The sequence below is a fragment of the Trichoplax adhaerens genome, genomic scaffold (genome assembly GCF_000150275.1).
Source record: "Trichoplax adhaerens TRIADscaffold_2 genomic scaffold, whole genome shotgun sequence".
Classification (NCBI taxonomy): Eukaryota; Metazoa; Placozoa; class Uniplacotomia; order Trichoplacea; family Trichoplacidae; genus Trichoplax; species Trichoplax adhaerens.
In genome coordinates, this window is record NW_002060944.1 from 73,559 (window position 1) to 96,187 (window position 22,629).

The 22,629-nt window shown below is 38.8% G+C and overlaps 2 protein-coding genes across 2 annotated transcripts; both read right to left on the reverse strand.

The window, feature by feature from the left end:
• Nucleotides 1-333: 333 nt before the first annotated feature.
• On the reverse strand, nt 334-3,699 carry TRIADDRAFT_21863 (uncharacterized protein; the record flags this gene model as incomplete). The annotated part of the gene is made up of 8 exons (XM_002109672.1): nt 334-493; nt 642-777; nt 953-1,200; nt 1,721-1,748; nt 2,147-2,205; nt 2,742-2,783; nt 3,346-3,378; nt 3,485-3,699. Coding segments are annotated over 8 exons (921 nt in total), but the record flags the coding sequence as incomplete, so codon positions are not given.
• Nucleotides 3,700-16,144: 12,445 nt separating this feature from the next.
• Nucleotides 16,145-21,709, reverse strand: TRIADDRAFT_20516 (uncharacterized protein; the record flags this gene model as incomplete). Its single annotated transcript, XM_002109673.1, has 16 exons — nt 16,145-16,231; nt 16,413-16,466; nt 16,573-16,631; nt 17,105-17,106; nt 17,280-17,372; nt 17,543-17,619; nt 17,724-17,776; nt 17,879-17,923; nt 18,006-18,096; nt 18,222-18,294; nt 18,564-18,654; nt 18,785-18,845; nt 19,152-19,241; nt 19,318-19,389; nt 19,771-19,859; nt 21,646-21,709. The coding sequence occupies 16 exons, from the start codon at nt 21,707-21,709 to the stop codon at nt 16,145-16,147; spliced, it is 1,101 nt and encodes a 366-aa protein (XP_002109709.1).
• Between the last annotated feature and the right edge of the window lie 920 nt (nt 21,710-22,629).

Consider the following 22,629-nt stretch of genomic DNA (forward strand, 5'->3'; position numbering starts at 1 on the left):
TTTATTACGCCAGCTTAAACAGTAAAATCGATCACACGACGACAAAGGAATAGTGATCCTTACCATCATGGGAAAAGGCACAAAACGGTCCACGGGGACATTTACCAGTTTGATACATATCATTGCATTTACACGACTTGTAAATCTGTCGAGGATGAAATACAATTGAGTTCAAGTACGCACATTTTAAGTTACTAAGCACCTTAGACGAATAAAATCATTCATCATAATTGCTCTTCGCTAAGCATGACTATCGTAAATAGTCTGTACATTGATAAAGTAGAAAAAGCTGCTCTTTCTAAAATTCAGTACTTGTACGTGTCTGTCTATGAGTTAATAATCCATTACAAAATCAATTATCGTTAGCAAATTTACCTCCGGATGGAATTGTTGTTCCGTTCTAGTATGGCAATATTGGCATTCATCGCCGCTCTCACAAATAGTAGGATCTCCCCATTCATCACCATGTTTAACGGTTGGACAAGGTATAGATCTAAAAGATTAGTGTAGTTTGTTAGACAAAATGTATAACCTAATTTTCAAGGTTGATACCTAAACTAATCTATTTTACGTTTCAGTACGTTAACTATTAGTAAACAGTTGAAAATTGCTTTGATATACTTGATAAGTGTATCACTAACCTGTATTTAATATTGGCCGGGCACCTTCTTCTATCTCGATTACTATGATAATACGGACAAGCATATCCTTGACGACAGGTTTTAGGTGGCTTATTACAAGGTTCGGTTTTGTATGTATTGACGACAAAATTTTTATCTGTTGATAAAGTCAAGTAATCCATTGCATTAGAATCACTTCGCTAGTATTATCTTCACAATTGGCAGAGTGTTGTCAAAGTGAAAATAAGATATCTTTATATTATGAAGAGCTAACAATTGAATTTACATCGAAGAATAACAACATATAAAATCAATCAGTCACGAACCCTTACCATGCCATAGGGAATCTTCTGGTATAATTTTTTCTATCCCAGCTTCTTTACGTTCTAAAGCTTGAATTTCACGAACATCGAAAACAGGTTGGCGTAGATCATCGTCACCATGAGCAAATGCACAATGTGGACCATTCTTAACACAAAAACCTTTTGAATCGGTTTCATATATACACTTTGAAGTCTTATAATAGCGTAAATGATAACGACGTTCTGTATCACCGGCAGTTCGATGCAAATAAGGACAACTAAAAGAGTATAAAGTAAAAAGTTAGCAAGACAGTTTGACTGGTAACTACTGTACAATTGTCAGTGCAGTCAACAAATTTTCAATTCCATCTTACGATTGCCAAGTGACTACATAAGTTGCTCAGTCTACTACCGATTTACGATCAGATGAATACTGAAGATCAAAGAGAGCATACCATAAGTCATTTCTAGCATGGTAGAGTAGTATCGGCAACATAAAGAGTGGAGTAAATGATAGCATGTGGTACAATATAGGATATTGATGAGCTTATAATGGCAGGGAGTAAATAGCGAAGTTCAAGGATAGCTTATTGTATCATTATCAAGGAATTTATATATAAGCTTATGGTGGTAGAGTAACGTCAGGAAATAAACAGTGATAGCCTACTGAGCGAAATAAAGTAGTATTATCATTTAATTGAACTTGATTATAGTTGTTTCCGATTACAAACAGTAACATTATTGAAAGCATCCATAGGGCGACCTTATAGGGTTTGCTTCCTAATCCATCTCTACTACTGGTTAGAGTAACAGAAAAAGGGCAAGGCTAGACGATGCCTTCATGACAAGTTTAGCCTTGAGATGGCACTAAGCCACAGACCATTTTACTACAGGACGACGTCTAGTGTGTTTGTAAAATTATCCTCAACAATCGCATCTTAATCGTACAACAGTAGGAATCGTGTCGGTATTGCTAAGCAATTACCTTGCGAAGAAATAAACAGCGATTGCTCAACTCCAAGGAAGTAACGACGCTATCAGCTATTATGTGTTTTCCCTCATTGAATCCTACTCGACAGTCTGTTTACTATTGGTAGACCTATTTTATTGGATTAATTACATTACTGAAGCGGATGCTGCCATATGAAGCATTGATGTCGCTTATTGGAACTATCCAATACATTCATACTGTACGAATAATGGAATCATTTAATAGAAAGCTACCACTATTCGTCGAAACACCTCCATGGATGAAGACTAACTTTATGAAATTATGTTGCCTACTTCATTCTGCATGAAGTAGACTGCCACTATTCACTACCACTTAAGATTGAACGAGTACTGTCTTGTTGAAACGATGTGGCTTAATTTCTTAGTAGAGCATCACTATTCACTATTGCGCATCATAGACAGAATAGCACCTTCCAAAAAAAAACGCTATGACCTACTCTATTAGTAGACTACCAATATTAATTATGAGGCACCATTGGATGAATAATGTCTTTTAGAAGGGTGATGTGGCCTGTTCCACTAGTAGACTACCACTATTTATTATCACACATCATTGAATGGATACTACCTTGTAGAAATGATGCAGCCTACACTATTATTACTAGCGTAGATTAAAGCATGGCTGAACGAATACTACCTTGTAGAAATAATGTAGCCTTAATCAGTAATTATTAGTAGAGTGGAGTAGACTAGTGCTATTCATAATCACTCATCACTGAACGGATACTACCTTGTAGAAAAAAAAAGTAGCTTCAATCATTCATTCTATATATTATTAGTCCAGACCACTCATATTCATCTCATCCACCATGATTGGATGAGAACTATCTTGTTGAAATGATGTGGCCTACTCTTGCATTATTTACGTATGAAATTCTTAGTGGAATAGACTACTACTCATCCCATACGATTGGATGACTACTATGGTAGTACCTTGTAGAAATGATGTGTCTTACTCTACTATTAATCATCATCATATATCACTGAACGAATACTACTATACTTTGTAGAAATTGAATGGCCTAATTCATTAGTGCAGTAGACTATATACAATTGATCATTACTATATATTACTGAACGAAGACTATCTTGTTGAAATTAGGTAGTCTACTTTATTCTTAGTAGAGTAAACTACCACCTATCATCACCACGTATCACTGAATGAATACTGCCTTGATGAAGTTAGACGGCCTATTCCTTTATTAGTTCAGTAGACTAGTTGAAAAGGTATAGCCTATTCCCTTATTAGCAGAGTAGACTACCACTAATCATCATCACTCATCACTGATTGAAAACCATGAAGGAATTACTACCTTGCTGGAATGATGCGAACTACTCTATCATTTATCATGATGCATCACTAAAGGAATACTACCTTATAGTCCATGCTTTACCCCATTTACTTACAGTACATTGCCACTAATACATCACTCAATGATGACTGCCTTGTTGCAATGATGAACGGATACAATTTTCAAGCCTGAAACATCTTACCAAATCATTCTCCAATCTATCCTATACACGTTGTATCTACTCGTACAATATACTTACTTATCTCCTGTTGGACAAATGCCTGTCGTTTCATCGTACTGGGTGCAATAAACATCCGGACTATAATTGAATGTACCATCGCGTAATTTTTTAGGTCGTCTCCGACGTTGATTAAGGAAATGCCAATTAAAACAAGTATAAGGTCGATGAGCGGTGCATTTGTGTTGTAGAAAGGACTGGCATTGCTCAGTGCGGAAGGATTTTAGATACCTAAAACGATCATTAACATGATAGAATGAATAAATGGTAATGTCTACGTTCGAATCCAGTTTAATACAGCGAATTAATACAGCAATCAAGGAGGATGATGTTGAGTTCAAGTACAGAGTATCTTGAAATGATAGCAGCAATAAGAAAAGAAATACACACTGCTGCAAACGCGAAGAAGAAGATTACAATTATTCAAGTCAATCATCAATCAGGATTGCAAGGAAACGGTCAAGAAACAAGACGAAAAATGCCAATAAGAATGACTTCTATCTAGACGTCATGGCTTGAATGGTGAAATAGAGCACGACGATAAGTGGAAAAAAAAAAAAAATGAAAAGCCAACGTGCACAAAAGGATAACATAGTCAAGATGAAGAATGGTTGTAAGAATGGAAAGGAAGGGAGAAGACAAAATGACGATGACGACTATGCTCCCGTAATGCAATTATATTATCATTTGAAACAACAGACTAGCAGGATCGACTGTCTACTACGGTCCAATAATGACTAAAACTGTCTAGTCTATGCAGTCCTATTCTATCCATTGACTGCTATCCTTTCACACCAGCTCGCTGGAAGAAACGTATCCAGTTAATCCTATTTCTTCAACGGATTGACTGTCTATGACAACCATAGCATTTCATATGGCAGAATGGCTCAACTTATGCAAAAGGCAAGATAGGGGTATAGAACTGAGAGCTACTCCTTTATGCGTCGAGCTTTCAACAGAATGTGCATGATGGATTGACAGAATTTTCCCTTTTTCAATGGAAATAGGACTCCATAATATTGTTTTCAACATGACTGAACTCATGCAAAAGTCAAGAAATACAACCGGGTGCTACTCGATGGATCGAGCTTTCAACAGAATAAGTAATAATGGATTGCAAGTGAGTTTATCCTTTGCATGGAAACGGAGCCCCATTTTAAAGATTGCTTTTAACATGACAGACTGGCTTAACTCCTGTAAAAGTCAAGATGTAAAACCAAGTGAAACACTTCCGCAGTTGCTTTCTGGGTCGAGCTTTTAATAGAATGGGCGGTTATGCATTGGAAATGAATTTTTCACTTTTTTACTTATTTTTAACGTGACAAAATGGCTCGACCTATGCTAAGGTCAAGATATAAAACTGAGTGCAATTCCTTTCTACAGTTACCCTACCCGTCGACCTTTTAACAGAAAATAGTCAGTGATGGATTGGAGATGATTTTCATGAAAATGCATCTGCATGATTACGCTTTATCACCGTGGGAATTGCAATCCGCAAGAATTGGATCACGATGATCAAGCTCCAATGTGGTTGACGATAAAAGTCCAATCTCGATTATTTCTTGTCCATCTTGGGCTAAAAGATAGAACGTTGCAAGATACTCTTTGGTGGATCATTGCTCTACTTGTCGATCGTCCATGTATTACAAACCATAACGTTCGTCTCATGTCCATCATCTTCTGGCTTATAATGCAAGCGGTTAGGTTTTGCAAGAATAGCCAAGCAATTTTTGGACACGATAATTAGTCCGTGTTTTGTTAACGGAAAAGAAATAGAGGTCTACAACGTGCATCGAATATTGAATCCTACTACGGTAAGGTGGACTGGATTAGAGTATGAAGATGATGCAGTTTCAGATTCAATGATTCGTCCGTAGCTTGTTCACAGCTTAATGCAGTACAGTAAGCGCCTGATTAGAGTACAAAAACGATGCCATTTTAGACCCAATTCTTCGTCCATATCTTGTTAACAGGAAAGAAATGAAAGACAACAACGTTCATCAAGAATCTATCATCCTATTGGACTTGAACCAACACTCGATATCAATATATACTGCAAGTTGAAACGTGAGCTCCATTTCGTCCCTCTTCTGCTCTACAATGAGCCGATAAAACTTGAACAAGAAGAGCAACAGTCGCTCTCCATGCAAGGAATGGATTCCTACTCAATTGCACTATGCATTTACTTGCCATATTCTTCAAAATGATTCAACTGCCATCAGGCTTGGCTATCGCCTTCCCTCCAGCCAAGTTACTGTTGTCCAATAACAGTCTCCTGTTTTGCTCAAGTCTTTCAAGTAGTATCCACCATCGGTTAAATGAATCCAGTGCAACTCCAGTCGATCAATGAATATCTTAAAGTTGTACTCGTCTCCGCATGTGTGAATAAGCTTAAAAGGAAGGTGAAGAAATAGTACTAGTCGAAGTGAATCATGTCGATACATTAGTAGTGTACCTCACATGGATATAAATCTATTTCCATGTCCGTGTTAGTATTTACGACATGGAAGGGTAAGCTAAGCGATGGATGGAGCCCCTGATAAACATCATTGAAAACTTGATGCCTATTTACCCTAAAGCAATTCAATCCGAGTCAGTCGATGCATATACAAACATGCAATGTCTCTTCAATGTCTAGCAGTCCTCCTATGTCTAGCTCATCTTCTCTTGCGTTTTGATTGCTTGTCTGTAGCGCATTTTACGACTGTAAAATGAATCCAAGTGGCTATCCTAGCGTTAGTATGCAATAGTTGCTTTACCCCATCATTTATCTATCATAAGCCATCATCTATCGATCTCTTTTCTAGCTATCGGAGTTGGTTGCAGTACTGGGAAGCTCATCAAGGAGCTGCTGCATCCCAATCTATCCATCTATCCTTTCTGCATAGGTTTCAGTATTCATCTAAAACAGCGATTCGATCATTCCTGTCCATTGGGTTAGGACCCATCTGCTTGATTCAATGCATGTTGCAGTCCATTTTTTAATCAACGTAGTACAGTGATGTATTAAGAGCCTTCTCTCTTCTTCATCGGACTACATTTAAGTACAAGTTGTAACAATTCTTTTTCGCTTTCTACCATGAAGTAGGGCAACATGTTGGGGTAATGCTCTCTTCTCCATCTTACTACATAAAAGTACAAGTTTATTTTGCCTATCCAATAACTCCTTTCCACTTTCAACTACGTCGTGCAGGGATGTGTTTTAGGGCCATCGTTTCTTCTCCATGCATTCAAGTACAAATGGCTGTCTATCCAACAACGATTTTTTTGGCTTTCTACCATAGAATAGAAGGATGTGTTTGGACCTTGCTCTATTTTCCATTTTACTCCATCCTTAGAGTACTTCATCATCCAGACACACCGCTGCTGTCTATCCAACAACGACTGGTTTTCAACACGAAACACCGTAATAGGATAGAGGAGAGCCATCATTTAATAGTCAATTTTACTCTATTTCAGCAATCCGAGAACCAAGCTGCTACACTGCATTCTACCCTATTAGGCTAGGATGCAAATCTCATGCACTATTTCAACAGCATGTCTTACTTTATCTTTCTTCGACTGTTTCCAATTGGCATAATTTAGAAATACATGATAGCTCATTCTACCTGCATTCATTTTTAAATCGATATGGGTGCGCATAGCACAAGATTGAGAAATAGACGATAGCTTATTCTACCTGCATCTATTTTCAAATCGATATGGGTGTGCATAGCACAAGATTTAGAAATAGACGATAGCTTATTCTACCTGCATCTATTTTCAAATCGATATGGGTGTGCATAGCACAAGATTTAGAAATAGACGATAGCCTATTCTACCTGCATCCATTTTCAAATCAATATGGGTGCGCATAGCACAAGATTGAGAAAGACACGATAGCCTATTCTACCTGCATCCATTTTCAAATCGATATGGGTAGGCATAATTCACGATTGAGAAAAGCATAACAGCCTCTAACTTACCCTCATCTATTTTCAAATCGTCAAACATTGTCATAGTACAGTCAAAGACAGCTCGAAGGAAGCACCATCAAGTTATTCTGTTGCTGCTTCCTATCGATCTTTTTTCCCGCTGTCTTTATTATAAGCATTAGCAGTAGGAAAGCATCGACTGCAAAACTAGTTCATGGGTATCCCGATCCCTTTTAGGCCATCCTCAAGCAACCCTTCTCCCAGACAAATCATGGATGATGGATGTCGACATGAGCGAAAAGTATCAAGAAACTAGCAGAATAACAACAAGCCTGTGATTGGTTTGTCCATTGAAGTATTTCCTCCCCTCTCGTGCCATGATGGCAAGCGAGATTGTCAATCTTTTTCTACTTTCTTGCTATACCAACATGGCTGTACAAGTGATGATGGAAACCGCGATCGATAGTATCCTTTTTTTATAAATTTAAAAGAGGAATAGATGGAAACGATTGATGGTTTGAAAGAGATTGCACTATGGCACAGAGGAGAATGCCAGTAATCCATCTGGACGAAATTGTGGCCTTGAAAGCAGTCTAGTTATCCCTTTCTAAAGAGGAATGGATGGGAACGTTTGATCGATTGAAAGACTACACTATGGAGTAGAGGAGAATGCCAGCAATCCATCCGGACGAAATGATGGCCTTGAAAGCAGTCTAGGTATCCCTTTATTTCGATTTAAAACAGGAACGGATGGAAATGTTTAACTTGATGACTACAGCTAGGATAACTTTGTGTTCAATTGATTGGCAATGGATTAAGTCCAGGAAAAGAGAGAAAGGGCGAAACGACGAAATCAATGCCATGTCCACGACAAATAACATTCTCTGACTAGGTCAAGAAGCTTCTTCTCAAACTCGTCGCTTACCTATCTTGCCATGGCTCCATTATCAAGGCATCGTTATGGTCGATCAAGTTCATCAATCTGTTGTAGTTGAATGGTGGGCTAGCTTGCCTAAGGTAGTTCACTGGATTACTTTGAAGTAAGCTGGCGAAAGATGGACAATTCAACGTATGTATTGCCCCATTTCATCCTGTCCAATTTGGGGTAAAGCATCATCACTTGGTGTTGATCTCTTCCCTTTCAACTCTACCCTACCCCAAAAGCCTTATTCAGCAATAGCAAGCAAGACTCAACAAGGATGGAAAGATGCTTGACGATTGCCCTCATCTTGTTCCATCCCTTGGCTGCCTTTATCCCGTCTTGAATCATTCTACGAGGATATTAAGCAATCACTAAAACAATTTTGCTATATCCAATTGACTTTTTGCTACAACGTTGACAACGCCATATCAATTAGTCAAGACTTTACTACGATGGAAAAACGCTTGGCGCCATCCACGGTTTCCTTTTCCCATCTTGAGGTAGAAAGAGTTTAAGTAAAGCAAGCCTCGACGACGATAAGGATGGAAAGAAGTTTGTCCTTATATTGTTGCTTCCGTTTTTTCCCGTCTTGAAGCCTTCAACGACGATACGACTGTGTCCAAACTAACACCAAGAATGAAGTGCCAAGGACAGATGTTGATCACTGCACTCATCATTTCATCGCATTCAATTCTCCATTGCCTGCTTTTCCCATCGTCAAATCATGGTTGCCTGCAATCCTTACTTTCTTTTACCCCTTTCAAAGCAACATTGCCATGTAGACGAATGGACAGTTGACCAAACACGGTCATCCACTAGGAAGGAAAATCATCACGGCGGACTCCATACTTTGCCTTCTTTGAATCATTTGGAAACACTACTGCCATGCTGATCAAGGTGCTGTTGACAAATTGAAAATTCGCCAACTTGTGCTCCAAAAGAAACTCATGACAACCATCATGGACAAGACTACAAGGGAAAGTTTCCGTTACCTCACTAACTTCAAGCGTAGTGCAAGAAGAAAGGAGACACAAAAAAGGAGTTGGTCATGCTGTCCAAGTTGACTAGTACTCCCTATTTTTTCCCCTCCCTGAATGATCACTAGACTATGTTGGTTCACGTCTATGCTTTGCAATATCAACATGCAATCGGTGTTATGGACAAGAATGACAATAAATGGATGCAAAACTGTGACTTGCCACCGCAGTAAAATGCAGCAGCCACAATTGGACACGGTGGATGGTCATCCTTTTTTTCACCGTCGTCATTGGATAGAAAGTAATTGACAACATGTCTCAAGGCAACACATTGCCAACTGGTTGGCCAATCTCTTTCCTGCTGTTGATAGTTATGTAGGTTAACGAGTAGAAATGGGCTAAAGCGTTTTCTACTCGATTGGATGTTGTCCTCAGTTGAGCCAATATTGACCATTTTGTTATGGCAAGTAGACAGTTTGCATTCCTTTTTTTTCTTCCTCCTCCCCCCTCTCATCGAACCATGGTCAAAATAGGAAGAAAAGCAGCCAATATGGAACTGGAAACGACGACGTGAAAACAAGCTTTAAACGCCTGGGAAAAAAATCTAATCTTAACCCATGGCCAAGTTGGTACCGTGGGATAGAAAGCAAGATTAGAATTTTGATCATGTTGATGATGGATAAGCCATGAATCGATAGGGAAAATGGCCTATCTATCGATGTGTATTTTTTTTTTCTGTCGATCCTTTCTCTTCCCTCCATCATCCTTTGCAAAATAATGGAATCGATTTGATACCATGACTACAATGAAGCTTGCGGTGGGAATGGCTATCCAAGGGAGGGAAATGCCAGTGCAGTCCTATCAAGAGCTACAAGATGGCGCGCGCATTAAAACTACTTTAAAAATGGGCTCCAACAATAACTGCTAGCCTTAGTCAATTGTTCACGATTGACAACAGTAGTGGAGGGGGGAGAAAAAAAAATGATCAGCGTTTGTGATAGACCAGGGATAAGAAAACGAGTTCAAATAGAGTAGCCATGAGGGTAATAGGATGATTGCCTGGACTGATGAAAGCTGCAATGATGATGGATTTGGAGAAAATAACCATGGAATGGAGCCATTTCATGTCTTTCTCCATTCTTGATGCTTGATAGCCCCCTCAAAATCAACATCATCCACTTTGGTGTCTATTTGTGGTGCAAAATGCATTGGCAACATCATCAACTCCTTGCCAATCACTCCTACACTTGCCTCTAACTCTATCCAATGACTAAAATGGCTAAAAAGAAAGAGGGGGGAAAAAAAAAAGAAGCAGAAGAAAACTAAACTGTCCATCTTTTACTGCAAACTGCGGACGTGTATGTTCCCCCCCCTCCTTCTTGTCGACATAGCATCCTCCCCCCTTTCTCTCTTTCACAAAACATCAAGTCCTCTCCTACTCTCAATGAAAGCAATCATTTCAATGAAGGATAGCACTTACATGTAATGGATTGGTCTTTCAATCTGCTGCTGCGGATTGGATAACATTACTTTGTCTTCCATCATTTTTGTTTGGTTTCCTAAGTGATTGCTAAGTAATTGAAAAATGTCGTCGTTGTCGTCGTCGCCGTCGATCGTGAAACGTCTCACACCATTCCTCCAGCCAGCAGGGGCTTGTTCTTCTCCTCCTCGTCTACCCAAGTCTTCAATCACTCAATGGAGGTTGCAATCTTTACCCAATCGACTTCAATCGACGTGGAATAGCTAACGACAAACAAGATCAATCAAGATTGCAAAATAACCTAATGGAAAATGCTTTCAAGCCACAACCTTGCCAACTCCAACAAGACGACAACAATACGATGGAAAACAATCTCAATGACTTTCAATACTACAAAATCACTGGATACAATCGTTTAATCCCTCTCCAATCATCCAATAACCGAATCGACGCTCAATAACCCTTGAATCAAGTCAATAATGCCAATAACAACCATGTAAAATAGCAATGGCAGCGAGAGCAATCTTGCAATCAGCAGATTGAGACGATGAATTTTTTCTCTCTCTTTCCTTGGCCAATCTGCTGCCGCCGACTGTAGCGATTTGTATACCACACCAGGCGGGGATGGAAGCACAGGGGTGGTGGGGTAAGCCATCAACACGGGGGCCCCTGATGGAGGTGTAAAATGCCCATCGCCATCCTATACTGGCATCGGCCATACGAAAGACATGATACTGGACTATGGTATCAGACTGTTGACTAGGGAAAGCAAGCAACATCGGCCCGGTGGTGTTGTTGTGGTCAAGACTGCACTAGACACGCTTGACGCGAGTAGCGATCGTCCACAACAACGGGTCACCCCCCTTCTTTTCTCCATCCCAAGAGGGTCACGCATGCAGGACCGCTTGGTACTGTAGGCAGTAGAAAGGGCATGGAGAAGCGACATTCTTTTTGCATAAAAGAAAGGAAGAAGACTACTGGGTAGGGCAAAATCCATGTCGTCATAGGATGCCTCAAGTACTGCTCACAGGAACAAGTCGCTGGCTATCAATAGGCTTCATTAGGCAGTAGAAAGGGCATGCAGAAGCGACATTCTTTTTGCATAAGTGAAAGGAAGAAGCCTACTAGGTAGAGCAAAGTCCATGTCGTCATAGGATGCCTTGAGTACTGCTCACAGGAACAAGTCGCTGGCTATCAATAGCCTTGATTAGGCAGTAGAAAGGGCCTGCAGAAGCGACATTCTTTTTGCACAAGAGAAAAGAAGAAGGCTACGGGCCATGGCACAATCCATGTCGTCATAGGATGCCTTGAGCGCTGCTCACAGGAACAAGTCGCTGGCTATCAATAGGGTTGATTATATTAGGCAGTAGAAAGGGCACGAAGAGGCGACATTCTTTTTGCACAATACAACAGGAGAATGGCTGTAGTCAAGGACAAAATGAATGTCGTCATGGTATGCCTCGAGTACTGCCCACAGTAACTAGTCGCTACCCATGGGTGACATTGATTCCGGCAATCGCAAGGATGGGAGAACTGACATTCTTTTTGCACAACGACAGTATTGGAAGAGTTCCGGTATTGGCAAAATTAATGTCGTCATGGTATGCCTCGAGTACTGCCTACAGTAGCAACTCGCTACTCAAAGGTGACATTGATTAGGTAGTAGAAAGGGCACTCAGAAGCGACATTCTTTTTTCACATTAATGTACAGTACAGTGTACACTACAAAGGGTTCAAGGAGTAGCAAAATTAATGTCGTCATGGTATGCCTTGAGTACTGGCTATAGTAACAAGGCGCTCGCTACCCATGGGTGACATTGATTTTGCTGCATGCGGTAGTAAACAGGACGGTGCGTAAACCCAAGGCTATCTACCTTGCTACAGTATGAAGAATACAGTGATCAGCCAGCGTCTCTACTAATAGCTGAAAGGAGTCCAGTACGGTACTGGTACCACAATCGTGACGTCATAGGATAGACACTGGCAATGGACTATCGCCTAGCACGTGCTTACCGAAAGTGGTAGAAATACTGTTGACAAACATCCTGTTACGAACGTTGAATAGTCATGGAGTTTAGAGCCGGCGCAGTTCAGCCATCACTCGCGGTACGGTAGAACCACTCGCGCAATAAACTTGCCGCCACTTCAAGGGAGAGAAAGAAAAGAATGGAAAGAAGCTGATCCAAGGCGGGAAATGCACACCATCCACCCTAATCCACACTATGCAAAGCGACTGCAACGTATTTGCAGTCGCCTACTTTCCAATACGCTAAGCTCAGCACCAGTGTGAACTAGTGGTAGCATGCAAACGACAGCTTAGCGGAGTGGCAAAGGAGAGGACTTGTTGTTGATCGACCATCCACACTATGTAAAGCGACTGCAACGTATTTGCAGTCGCCTACTTTCCAATACGCTAAGCTCAGCACCAGTGTGAACTAGTGGTAGCATGCAAACGACAGCTTAGCGGAGTGGCAAAGGAGAGGACTTGTTGTTGATCGACCATCCACACTATGTAAAGCGACTGCAACGTATTTGCAGTCGCCTACTTTCCAATACGCTAAGCTCAGCACCAGTGTGAACTAGTGGTAGCATGCAAACGACAGCTTAGCGGAGTGGCAAAGGAGAGGACTTGTTGTTGATCGACCATCCACCCCAATCCCCACACCATGCAAAGCGACTGCAACGTATTTGCAGTCGCCTACTTTCCAATACGCTAAGCTCAGCACCAGTGTGAACTAGTGGTAGCATGCAAACGACAGCTTAGCGGAGTGGCAAAGGAGAGGACTTGTTGTTGATCGACCATCCACCCCAATCCCCACACCATGCAAAGCGACTGCAAAGTATTTGCAGTCGTCTACATTCCAATACGCTAAGCTCGGCACGAATGTGAACTAGTGGTAGCATGCAAACGAAAGCTTAGCGGAGTGGCCTTGTTGTTGATGGTGTGTAAAATGAGTGTCACCTAGGCCCTTCTTCATGGTAGTGCTCTGACTGGGCAATACGGTCAAAGCACGACATGAGACTGCACATCTCCTGCTCCAAACGGCCATCCAGCGAAATGAGTCCCCGATCACTTTGCAAGTGATCGGACTGGACTCTCGCATACAGTAAGCCTCATGCAAAATCAATGTCACCTTTGGAATTTCTCTTAACAAGGCTCTGAGCCCTGCATCGTGGATAGACGAGATGAAAGCATGACAAAGGACGATTACGCAACCTGAAAAAGCGCAAAATCATTGTGATCCTTACACTTCCTTCAACCAACCTCTAACCATATCTTTCAAGGATTTAAGAGATGGGATAGTGACGATGTATTTTGCACACCAGACTATCCTTCAGCGCCTGCATTGCAAATTGGCACCACTGCTAGCTCATGGCCTACTAACAAGACTGCACAGCAACAACAAAAAAGCACAATTGATAGCAATTCTTGTTGACCAACCCGCTCAATAAATACTCGAGCTCATTCCAGCTAAGTAGCTTAACTTTGCTGCTGCGCTAACGGTATCGTAGCAACCAATGCCCTTGCTGCTTTCCTTTGACCGTAGAGCTTTGCTTGCAGCAAGAAGGAATCCAAGATAGACTGCAGTAGTGCTGGGTTGGAAAATGATTGCCAAATAGAATAGAATAAATGACTACCTTGGCACAATCATTGACGATGGAGCAGCATGTCCAAGGGCAATGTTCGCTTCTGCAGTCATAATGAGTTGCTTAAAAGTAAGCTAGGGTAGCGATAATGAGACTGCAATATTTGACTGCTCAAATCAGTCTCAACGGAATGAGTATTAGTCAATGACTATCATTCCAGTCATTACAATGGAGGTGTTTGATTCCATCATTATCCTGCATGTTGCTGTCAAGAGTTTCATCCTCGCCTTACACAGTCCACTTAATAAACCGCGTAATTGCAATCATTATCAAGTCATCTTTCATTTCCGAGACAGATTCTGCTCTGACTTTATACGGTAATTACCTTATGAGTACTTACAGCTAGTCATGACCTCTGTAACTGTATTGACTAGAAAATTACTCCCCTCACATAATCCACTGAATAAACCACTCTTACCGTGTAATCGTGATTGCAATCATCATCAAGTCATCTCTTATTTCCGATCATGTCCATGACAGATTCTGCTCCAACTTTATACAGGAATTGCCTTATGATTACAGTTACAGCTAGTAATAATAATAATAAAACACTCTTTTGACTAAACGATATTGAAATCATCAACTTTCACTGATCAAAATGCTGCTCTCCTATCATGGTCATCACAGATACGGCTGCAAGCTATCGAGTAATGACAGTACCTATTGCTATCATCTATGAAATCATAAATTCTCATAATCTAAGTTAAAAATACTTTTTACCGACTAAACGATATTACAATCACTACAAACTACCCTCCAGTGTAATGTCAACATGGATTCTATAAATTAATGTGTTCTGTTGTTACAGTGATTACGTACACTATTTCCAATGGTCATCCTTTACTTCCCATCGTGAGTATGACGAATGCTGCTCCAAACTTATTGAGTAATTAGCCTTGTGATGTTGCTAGCAATGACAATACAATCTTTCTTACTGATTAAAACGATATTGTATCCCTAAACTAATTTCAATGGCCACCTGCTTTCCTATCGCGAGCATGACAAATACTACTCCAAGACTATGCAGTCATGGTTATCGTCGTATTCACACTTTTTCATAACCCAATCAGTCAAATTAAATCTTACTTACTGTTAATAGACAAATATTGTAATCATCAACGAGTTCTCATTGTCATTTTCAATTTCTCCATCATGTGCACGACCAATTCAACCACTACTACTCCAAACTTATTCAGTAAGGATAGTAATGTAGTTTTGTTGTCGGCAATCCAATCTTCTCATAGCCAAGTCAATAAAATCACTCTTACAAACGAAACGATAATTATACGAGTAAAATCAGATCATCCAATATCGCTTTGTCGCAGCATTGTACCAGTAAGCGAGTGGACATGCACTCGTTTGATAGTGAAATGGATAAACAGACGAGTAAACAATACATACACGTAAAATCATACTACTGCAGAAAGAAATTCAGAGCATATCAAATCAATACATCAGTCGTAGCGATTACATTTCACCAAAGAATCGGAATTTATTAATCATCTTGTCCTAAAGGAGATGACATCTATTGGTGCATATTCTGCAAATTGCCTTAGTTACGTCATTATAGCCTTTAAATGGATTAAGTAGGCGTACATAGTGCCAAAATACAGTCGCTTTCAAACGAAGGTTAGACGTTAAAGATCCATGCATAGAGACACTATACTACTGTAAAGAACCCATACGTTGACACGCAAATAGATCAAAAATACATTTTACAACAAGTCAGACCAGCTAGCGTTACTTTTTTACAATTTGGATTACGTCTTCATCTTGAACGACATGACTTAAACCAACACGTTGCGGGTTAAATTTTGTACTCGTACCCTATAGTGAAGTAGAAATGAATTGTTCAATCAATAGTCTAACCTTGAACCTGTTTCACGGCAACACAGTCCAATTATAATACTAGATAGAGCTAGTCAAATAGCAGGTAAAAAAATTATAATCCCAAATCCAAGTCGATAGAATAAAATACAGTCAACGTGTAATTAACGACTCTACTTACCCAAATTAGAGCATATTTAAATGAGTTGGCAATGGTCCGATGAATGTAATGGCACTGTTATATAAAATAGAAGCATTAATTAACAAGTCATTACAGAATACGCTAATTTAAAACCGTAGTAATAAATGCGATATGCCCACATTTGCCATAGGCTACTCACCACATGCTCAACGGTAGCGTTATTCCTTAAAATGAGGCCATCGCCAAAATCTGGATTTTCTGTATTGGATAGAATAAACAACAACATGGACCCATTATAAATCAATCAATCAGTCTCTTTTACAAGCAGCAGTTGTCAATGCAAATGCAGTTATAGCAATCAACCGAATGTTTTATCAATCAATCAATTGACTTTACAAGCAGCAGTTTAGCTATATGTGTGCAGATAAAGTAATCAATCAAACCAATAGGCGATAAGACTCTTTAACAGCACTTTAACACTATAGACGAACGTAGGATATATTGGAAAGCATAAGAAAGTTATATTGTACTTAAGAATGTTTTGTCAAGCAATCAACCGATAGACGGAAAGATACTTTAACAGTAGCTCAACACTGTAATTGCAGGGAGAGTATACTTGACGCCATAATTAAATGATGCTTTAGAATATTTCATCAACAAACTTTACTACCAGCGGTGTAGCAATACTATATGTATGTTATTAAAGTAATCAATCAAACAAGAGACGATACGACTCTTTAATAACAGATTGGCAGAATAGATTCGTATACAAGAGAAAATCGCGCAGTATTACAGCAGCTCTTTAATAAGAAAACTCCTAGCAAATAGTCAGCAACAACACCGACAACCTACTTGCAATAATAACAAAATAGCCGTTCCAAAATATGTCTACTTCTACAGTTCTACTCGCCTCCTCTCTTTTTGGTATAAATTCGTATCAGTGCCAAATATTCCCATACCTTGTCCAATAGAAAATCCAAGTTCAAATCAAGATTACAGCTGAAGCAAATCAGTAGATGGACATCAAATTAGTACAGTGCGCAACCGACTTTGGATACAGCATGATAAAGTAGTGCATCAAGAAGAGATTACCAACAGATCCAGCAGGCTGACAATACACCGAAAAATACATACTGTATAAATCAGCACTGCACTCAAAAAATACTCACCTAATCACAATCGAATGGGGCTGGCGAGCAATTCGGTCAACTTCTTCAATGGAAATGGTATCAATTTTATTATACACCTATTTTAAACCCATCGGATAAATAATTGACCCCATTATAATTTGTATACAGGACAACTCGTTTTAATGGATCAATAAGAATGGAACATAAAAGACTTGCTTACATAAATACAAGGCAAATAAACTCGGTTTCCGGTTATAACATCAATAAATTCATCTAGAATAGAGAAGAAGCATATAAAATTTTAACGGTAAATCATCTTTCATCTTCTTGACCTTACACCATGAAAATATTCATTTCATTCCATAACTACGATACCTGCGGTACAATCTTCCCTAAACAATACTTCCGCGTTAAAAATTTCTGTTATACCATGAAATCAAGATTGAAAATAGTCATTCATTTTTCAAACATTATCAAACTAAATTCTACTAAAACAACTTACTGTACTCGTGAAGAATCAACTGAATTAATTTTTCATTCACGTGAGTTAGAGGGCAGGTAGCATTAAAATGTAATCCTCCAGCTTTCTTTGGCTGTAAGGGCGTAATAATAGTAAATTAATAGTCATAGCGTGGATCATCTATCTCACAGTGGATAAACACTTGATCACGTCATCCTAACTAGAAATGGTATCTATTTTACTGTTATAATAACAAACCTTAAAATAAATATTCGGCCTTCTTGCATTTAACCGAATCCCTACCGTTTCCAGTTCAGCCTTGAGTAATGCCCTTTATTAATAAAACAGATGAACAACGTCCAGTACTTGGTTACCAGTCAAAATAGAAAAAGAGGAAATTGCAACAGCAAATTTACAAATATTAAAATACGAGTAAATGTATTCCAAATCAGCCACATAGACGTCAAAAAATAACATGACGAGGTAAAATAATATAATACAATACACTCTTTTTCAGATACAGTTTATTAAGTTACAATTAAGTAAAATCGTACATTATCCACTTTTCTTCCGATTACTTGTACACATATTGACACAAACCTTTGAACATCGCCTTTCGTGGCATCCAACATCATTAAAACGACATCCGCCGTACGCCCAACAGCAATCACTTGTCTACCTCTTCCTTTGCCTAAAGCCAAGCGCCACATTATCAATATAATACCATTACCATCATCGATATTATCGAAGCAAGTATCATGGCAGAGCAACTCATTTTGACTATCATAAAAGCCGAAATCTGCAAACAGACAATGATTTACCTTGTGCAGCTCCTTCTATGATACCAGGCAAATCCAATAACTGAATTTTTGCACCGTTATGCTACAAACGAAGGAAATGACAATCCTGAACATTGGTAATTTCATATAAGATTGAGTAATAAACTTGGACTATGGGTTAATTTTCAAGTTTTACCAATGGAGTAATACATGATTAATAAAGTACTATTGTAATCTAAAACTACGCGCATTTATGAAGCTATACGTATATTATACTACAGTACAAAAACAGACGCGAATAAAGGATTGACATCGAGCATGAAGCCAGTAATTAACGAAACGTATCACGTTGCTGCTGTTCAAGAGTGAATACAGCAGTTTATGTCTACGTTTTATGGTAGTCGCATACTTCGATTACACCAGGGATGCATGTCAATGTTGTAAATTCGTAGGATGCAGATTCACTAAACGTCGATGTCAGTTTATTCAGTAATGTCGACTAAAATGGTAAAAAAGATTGATTATCAATATGGAAGATATATCAATGAAGCACAGTACTAATCGCTTAAACTAACCTTGCCAACAGATGGAAATCCTATTAGAGCAACCCTGGCATCTCCCGATTTCATAACATCGAATCCTTCACCCTAAATGACCAATCGAGGATGCATGTTATTCATAGCTATCAAGAATAATGTAATCAATAGATAAATGTTTTACTTATACTACACATCGTTAAGGTAATACTGCAACACATTCATATCGATGTTGGCATGATTGTACTGCAATACGCAATTACACATTGCTTTGATGATAAAGTTAATGCTTCTGCATTAGATATCGTATCAATGATTGTACTACGAATAGTAATACTAATTTTATTACTGTTTCTAAGTGAAATGGTAGTCTGCGTCTGAAAATTGAAACTAATCATCCGATAATCTTTCAGGTGATTACAAATTTCATGGATTTGACGTAAATTACTCATTCATTAGCAGGTGGACATTCAAACGTGTATTTCTTGATACCTTAGCCGATGAAGATTTCGGTCCTTCCAGTAACTGGGCTCGATATTTGGCCAATTTAGCTTTCAGTAAACCAAGATGGTACTCGGTAGCTTGAAATTGGATAAATTAAAAAGATATAGTTTATATACAGTACACAATCTTTCCACTGTACTGTACATAGTATTGAACTAATAGTAGGTCTTACTATCAGCAGTCAATATCTACAAAGAAAGTTGCATATAGAATCCAATTCAATTCAGACCATCTCCTGATTGAATACTTAGGCTTTACGGTATTTGGTAACGAAAATAGGCAGTTTATTAGCCAAGTCCATGCATTAACAAGCTATCGTGCGTTGATTGTAAGTCATCAATGAGAACGTTAGAGTATAAAACTACCTTTGAAGAAGGTCATGAATCAGTTGAAAATTTTGCATCCAAGATAGGATACTTTGTATCATACTCTAATAGAACATTTGACGACTAGTCAATCATCGCCATGTTTTGCCACTATTGTAAAGTGACGAGATTCAATGCCCAAGGAAGGAACATTTATGATGGTCGCTTTATACCAAAAATAACAACATCAATCAGATCTGTACACGTATGAGCCATGAAGGAAGGGCGTAGTGATTGAAAAACTCCTACAGTATCAAGATATCTCTTCTAATCGACTCCCAATCACTAATTTACTACAGTCGATGAAACAGGTTCCATTTCTCATTTATCAAACATTGATTTAGCATAAGTTTCAAATTATTAAATAATCAGTCCCTCGCCATCTTAACAGGATTATGAGTCAGTCATATTTTAGGACTATCAAAAATTCTAATGTTTGCTACTGCAATACCGTAAAATGGTTATAGCCAATGCCTAAGGAAGTTGTACTGTTGCTGATCAGTTCATACCAATCATAACACGATGAAATTGACTTGTCTACGTCCAGGTACGATTCAAGGGCATTTTGAATCAAGACTATCAGCGACAGAATCTCTAGTTACATGAGGCTCTTCTATTCTAATGATTATCTGGAATACAGTATCCAGCCATTTCTGCTAGTTTACTACAAAATGACCCTGTAAAGCATTATCCATTACTGCTTCATCATCAAGTAGTTTGAAATATAGCAACAGTTTACAATAACGACACCATGGCTCCATCTACAGTCAATGCTGTAGGGATTAACACGATTGGTGATCTCTTGATCTCTTCATCCAATAATAACAATATCAAATTGATCTATACTGTACACGTACCCTTCGATCTAAGGGCATCGCAAGTCAAAATGATGACTACCAGAGGCAGAATCTCAATGAATTATTATTTATGTCTATTTTAATGATGATGAAGAATCGTACAGTATCAACTCATTTCTGCCAGTCTATTTCAACATGACTCCATCAATAATCATCTATTTCTTCATCAAGTAGTTATACACATCGATGTCGCAAAAGTCACTATGTCATGTCTACGTCGACATTGACTGTGAAAGGAATTGGCACTATTGGTTGATACTGTACCAGTCACAACGGCATGAAATTGATCTATATACATGTACAAGTAGTTAGACTTAAGGGCATCGAGAGTCAAAATAATGACTTCCAGAGACAAAATCTCGAATAAATCGATATGTCTATACATGTAGTAGAGTATACACTAGTACTCATGGCAACCTCTGATTCATATAAGGAATACAACATCAAGTCATTTCTGCAAGCCTCATGCAAATTAATCCTTTACATTAGCATTCATTTCTTCTTCATCCAGTAGTTATAGATATAGCAAAAGTTTCAAATAACGACATCAAGGCTCTGTTTATATTCTCGACATGATTCTAAATTGATCCTAGAGCAAGATTGAGCCGATGACATGATAGGCGTACAAAATGGACATGTACCTTTATTCTTTTGAGTCCTTGAAATTTCTTTCTCGATCTCACTAATCTTTTCCAATATTCCCATGGTGATAATGAGTCTCGCTACTCAATCCAGTGGCAGCTAAATCAACGAAAAGACGGCAGAAACACGCCGTTAATAGTCTTAAACTACTTGTACTATAAATGGAGAAGGCAAAAAGGTTGACGAAATGCCTTGGCTGTGATGGTGGCGAATCTTGTTTTGCAAATGACAATCAATCACCAGCTCTGTAGAGTCAATAGACCAAGAATTTAACTACAGTTTCAGTAGGGGTATAGCATACAGTACAGACAACGAGGAAAGGACGACGGTAGGACAGACAAGCTAAAGTCATAGAGGTAAATGAGAAATGGAATATTTGATACACCGTACTACTGTATTATGACATGATGGATACAGTGGGGTCAAATCGTGTCGATATAGCCATGCTACTGAAACAAGATCTTCGGATACAGTCATCACATAGGAAAAATGATTGAAAATGCGCTAGACTCGAAATGGTTCAACAATTTGTTCAGGAAGTGGCCTTAAATTTAAATTCCAACAAAAAATGTTGGATTAATCCTTGATACTCGATAGATATTAACCTTAATAAGGCGTAAGATAGATTAAACACCATTGGTTGATCTTGAATCAACAGAATAAAACACGGACGGAACATTGATGTAGACTACCGCTTTCCTTGCCTTGGGAGCGATAGGATAGACAATTTTTGACCTTAGATTAAGCAGATAAAACACTTACGGAACATTATTTAATATGGCTATAAGCATTGCTGGTAGTAGCCGTTATTATTTATGCATAAACTAGGGCTTTGGCTGCCTTTAATAATGATAGAAAAGATATTTCATTGACCTTCGGCAATATGAAACAATATAGAATAATATACTCGCATATGAAATAGATACTGTTAATTTAATTCTTATCAAATAACGGTATAATCCAGAATGTAATACACATACTAA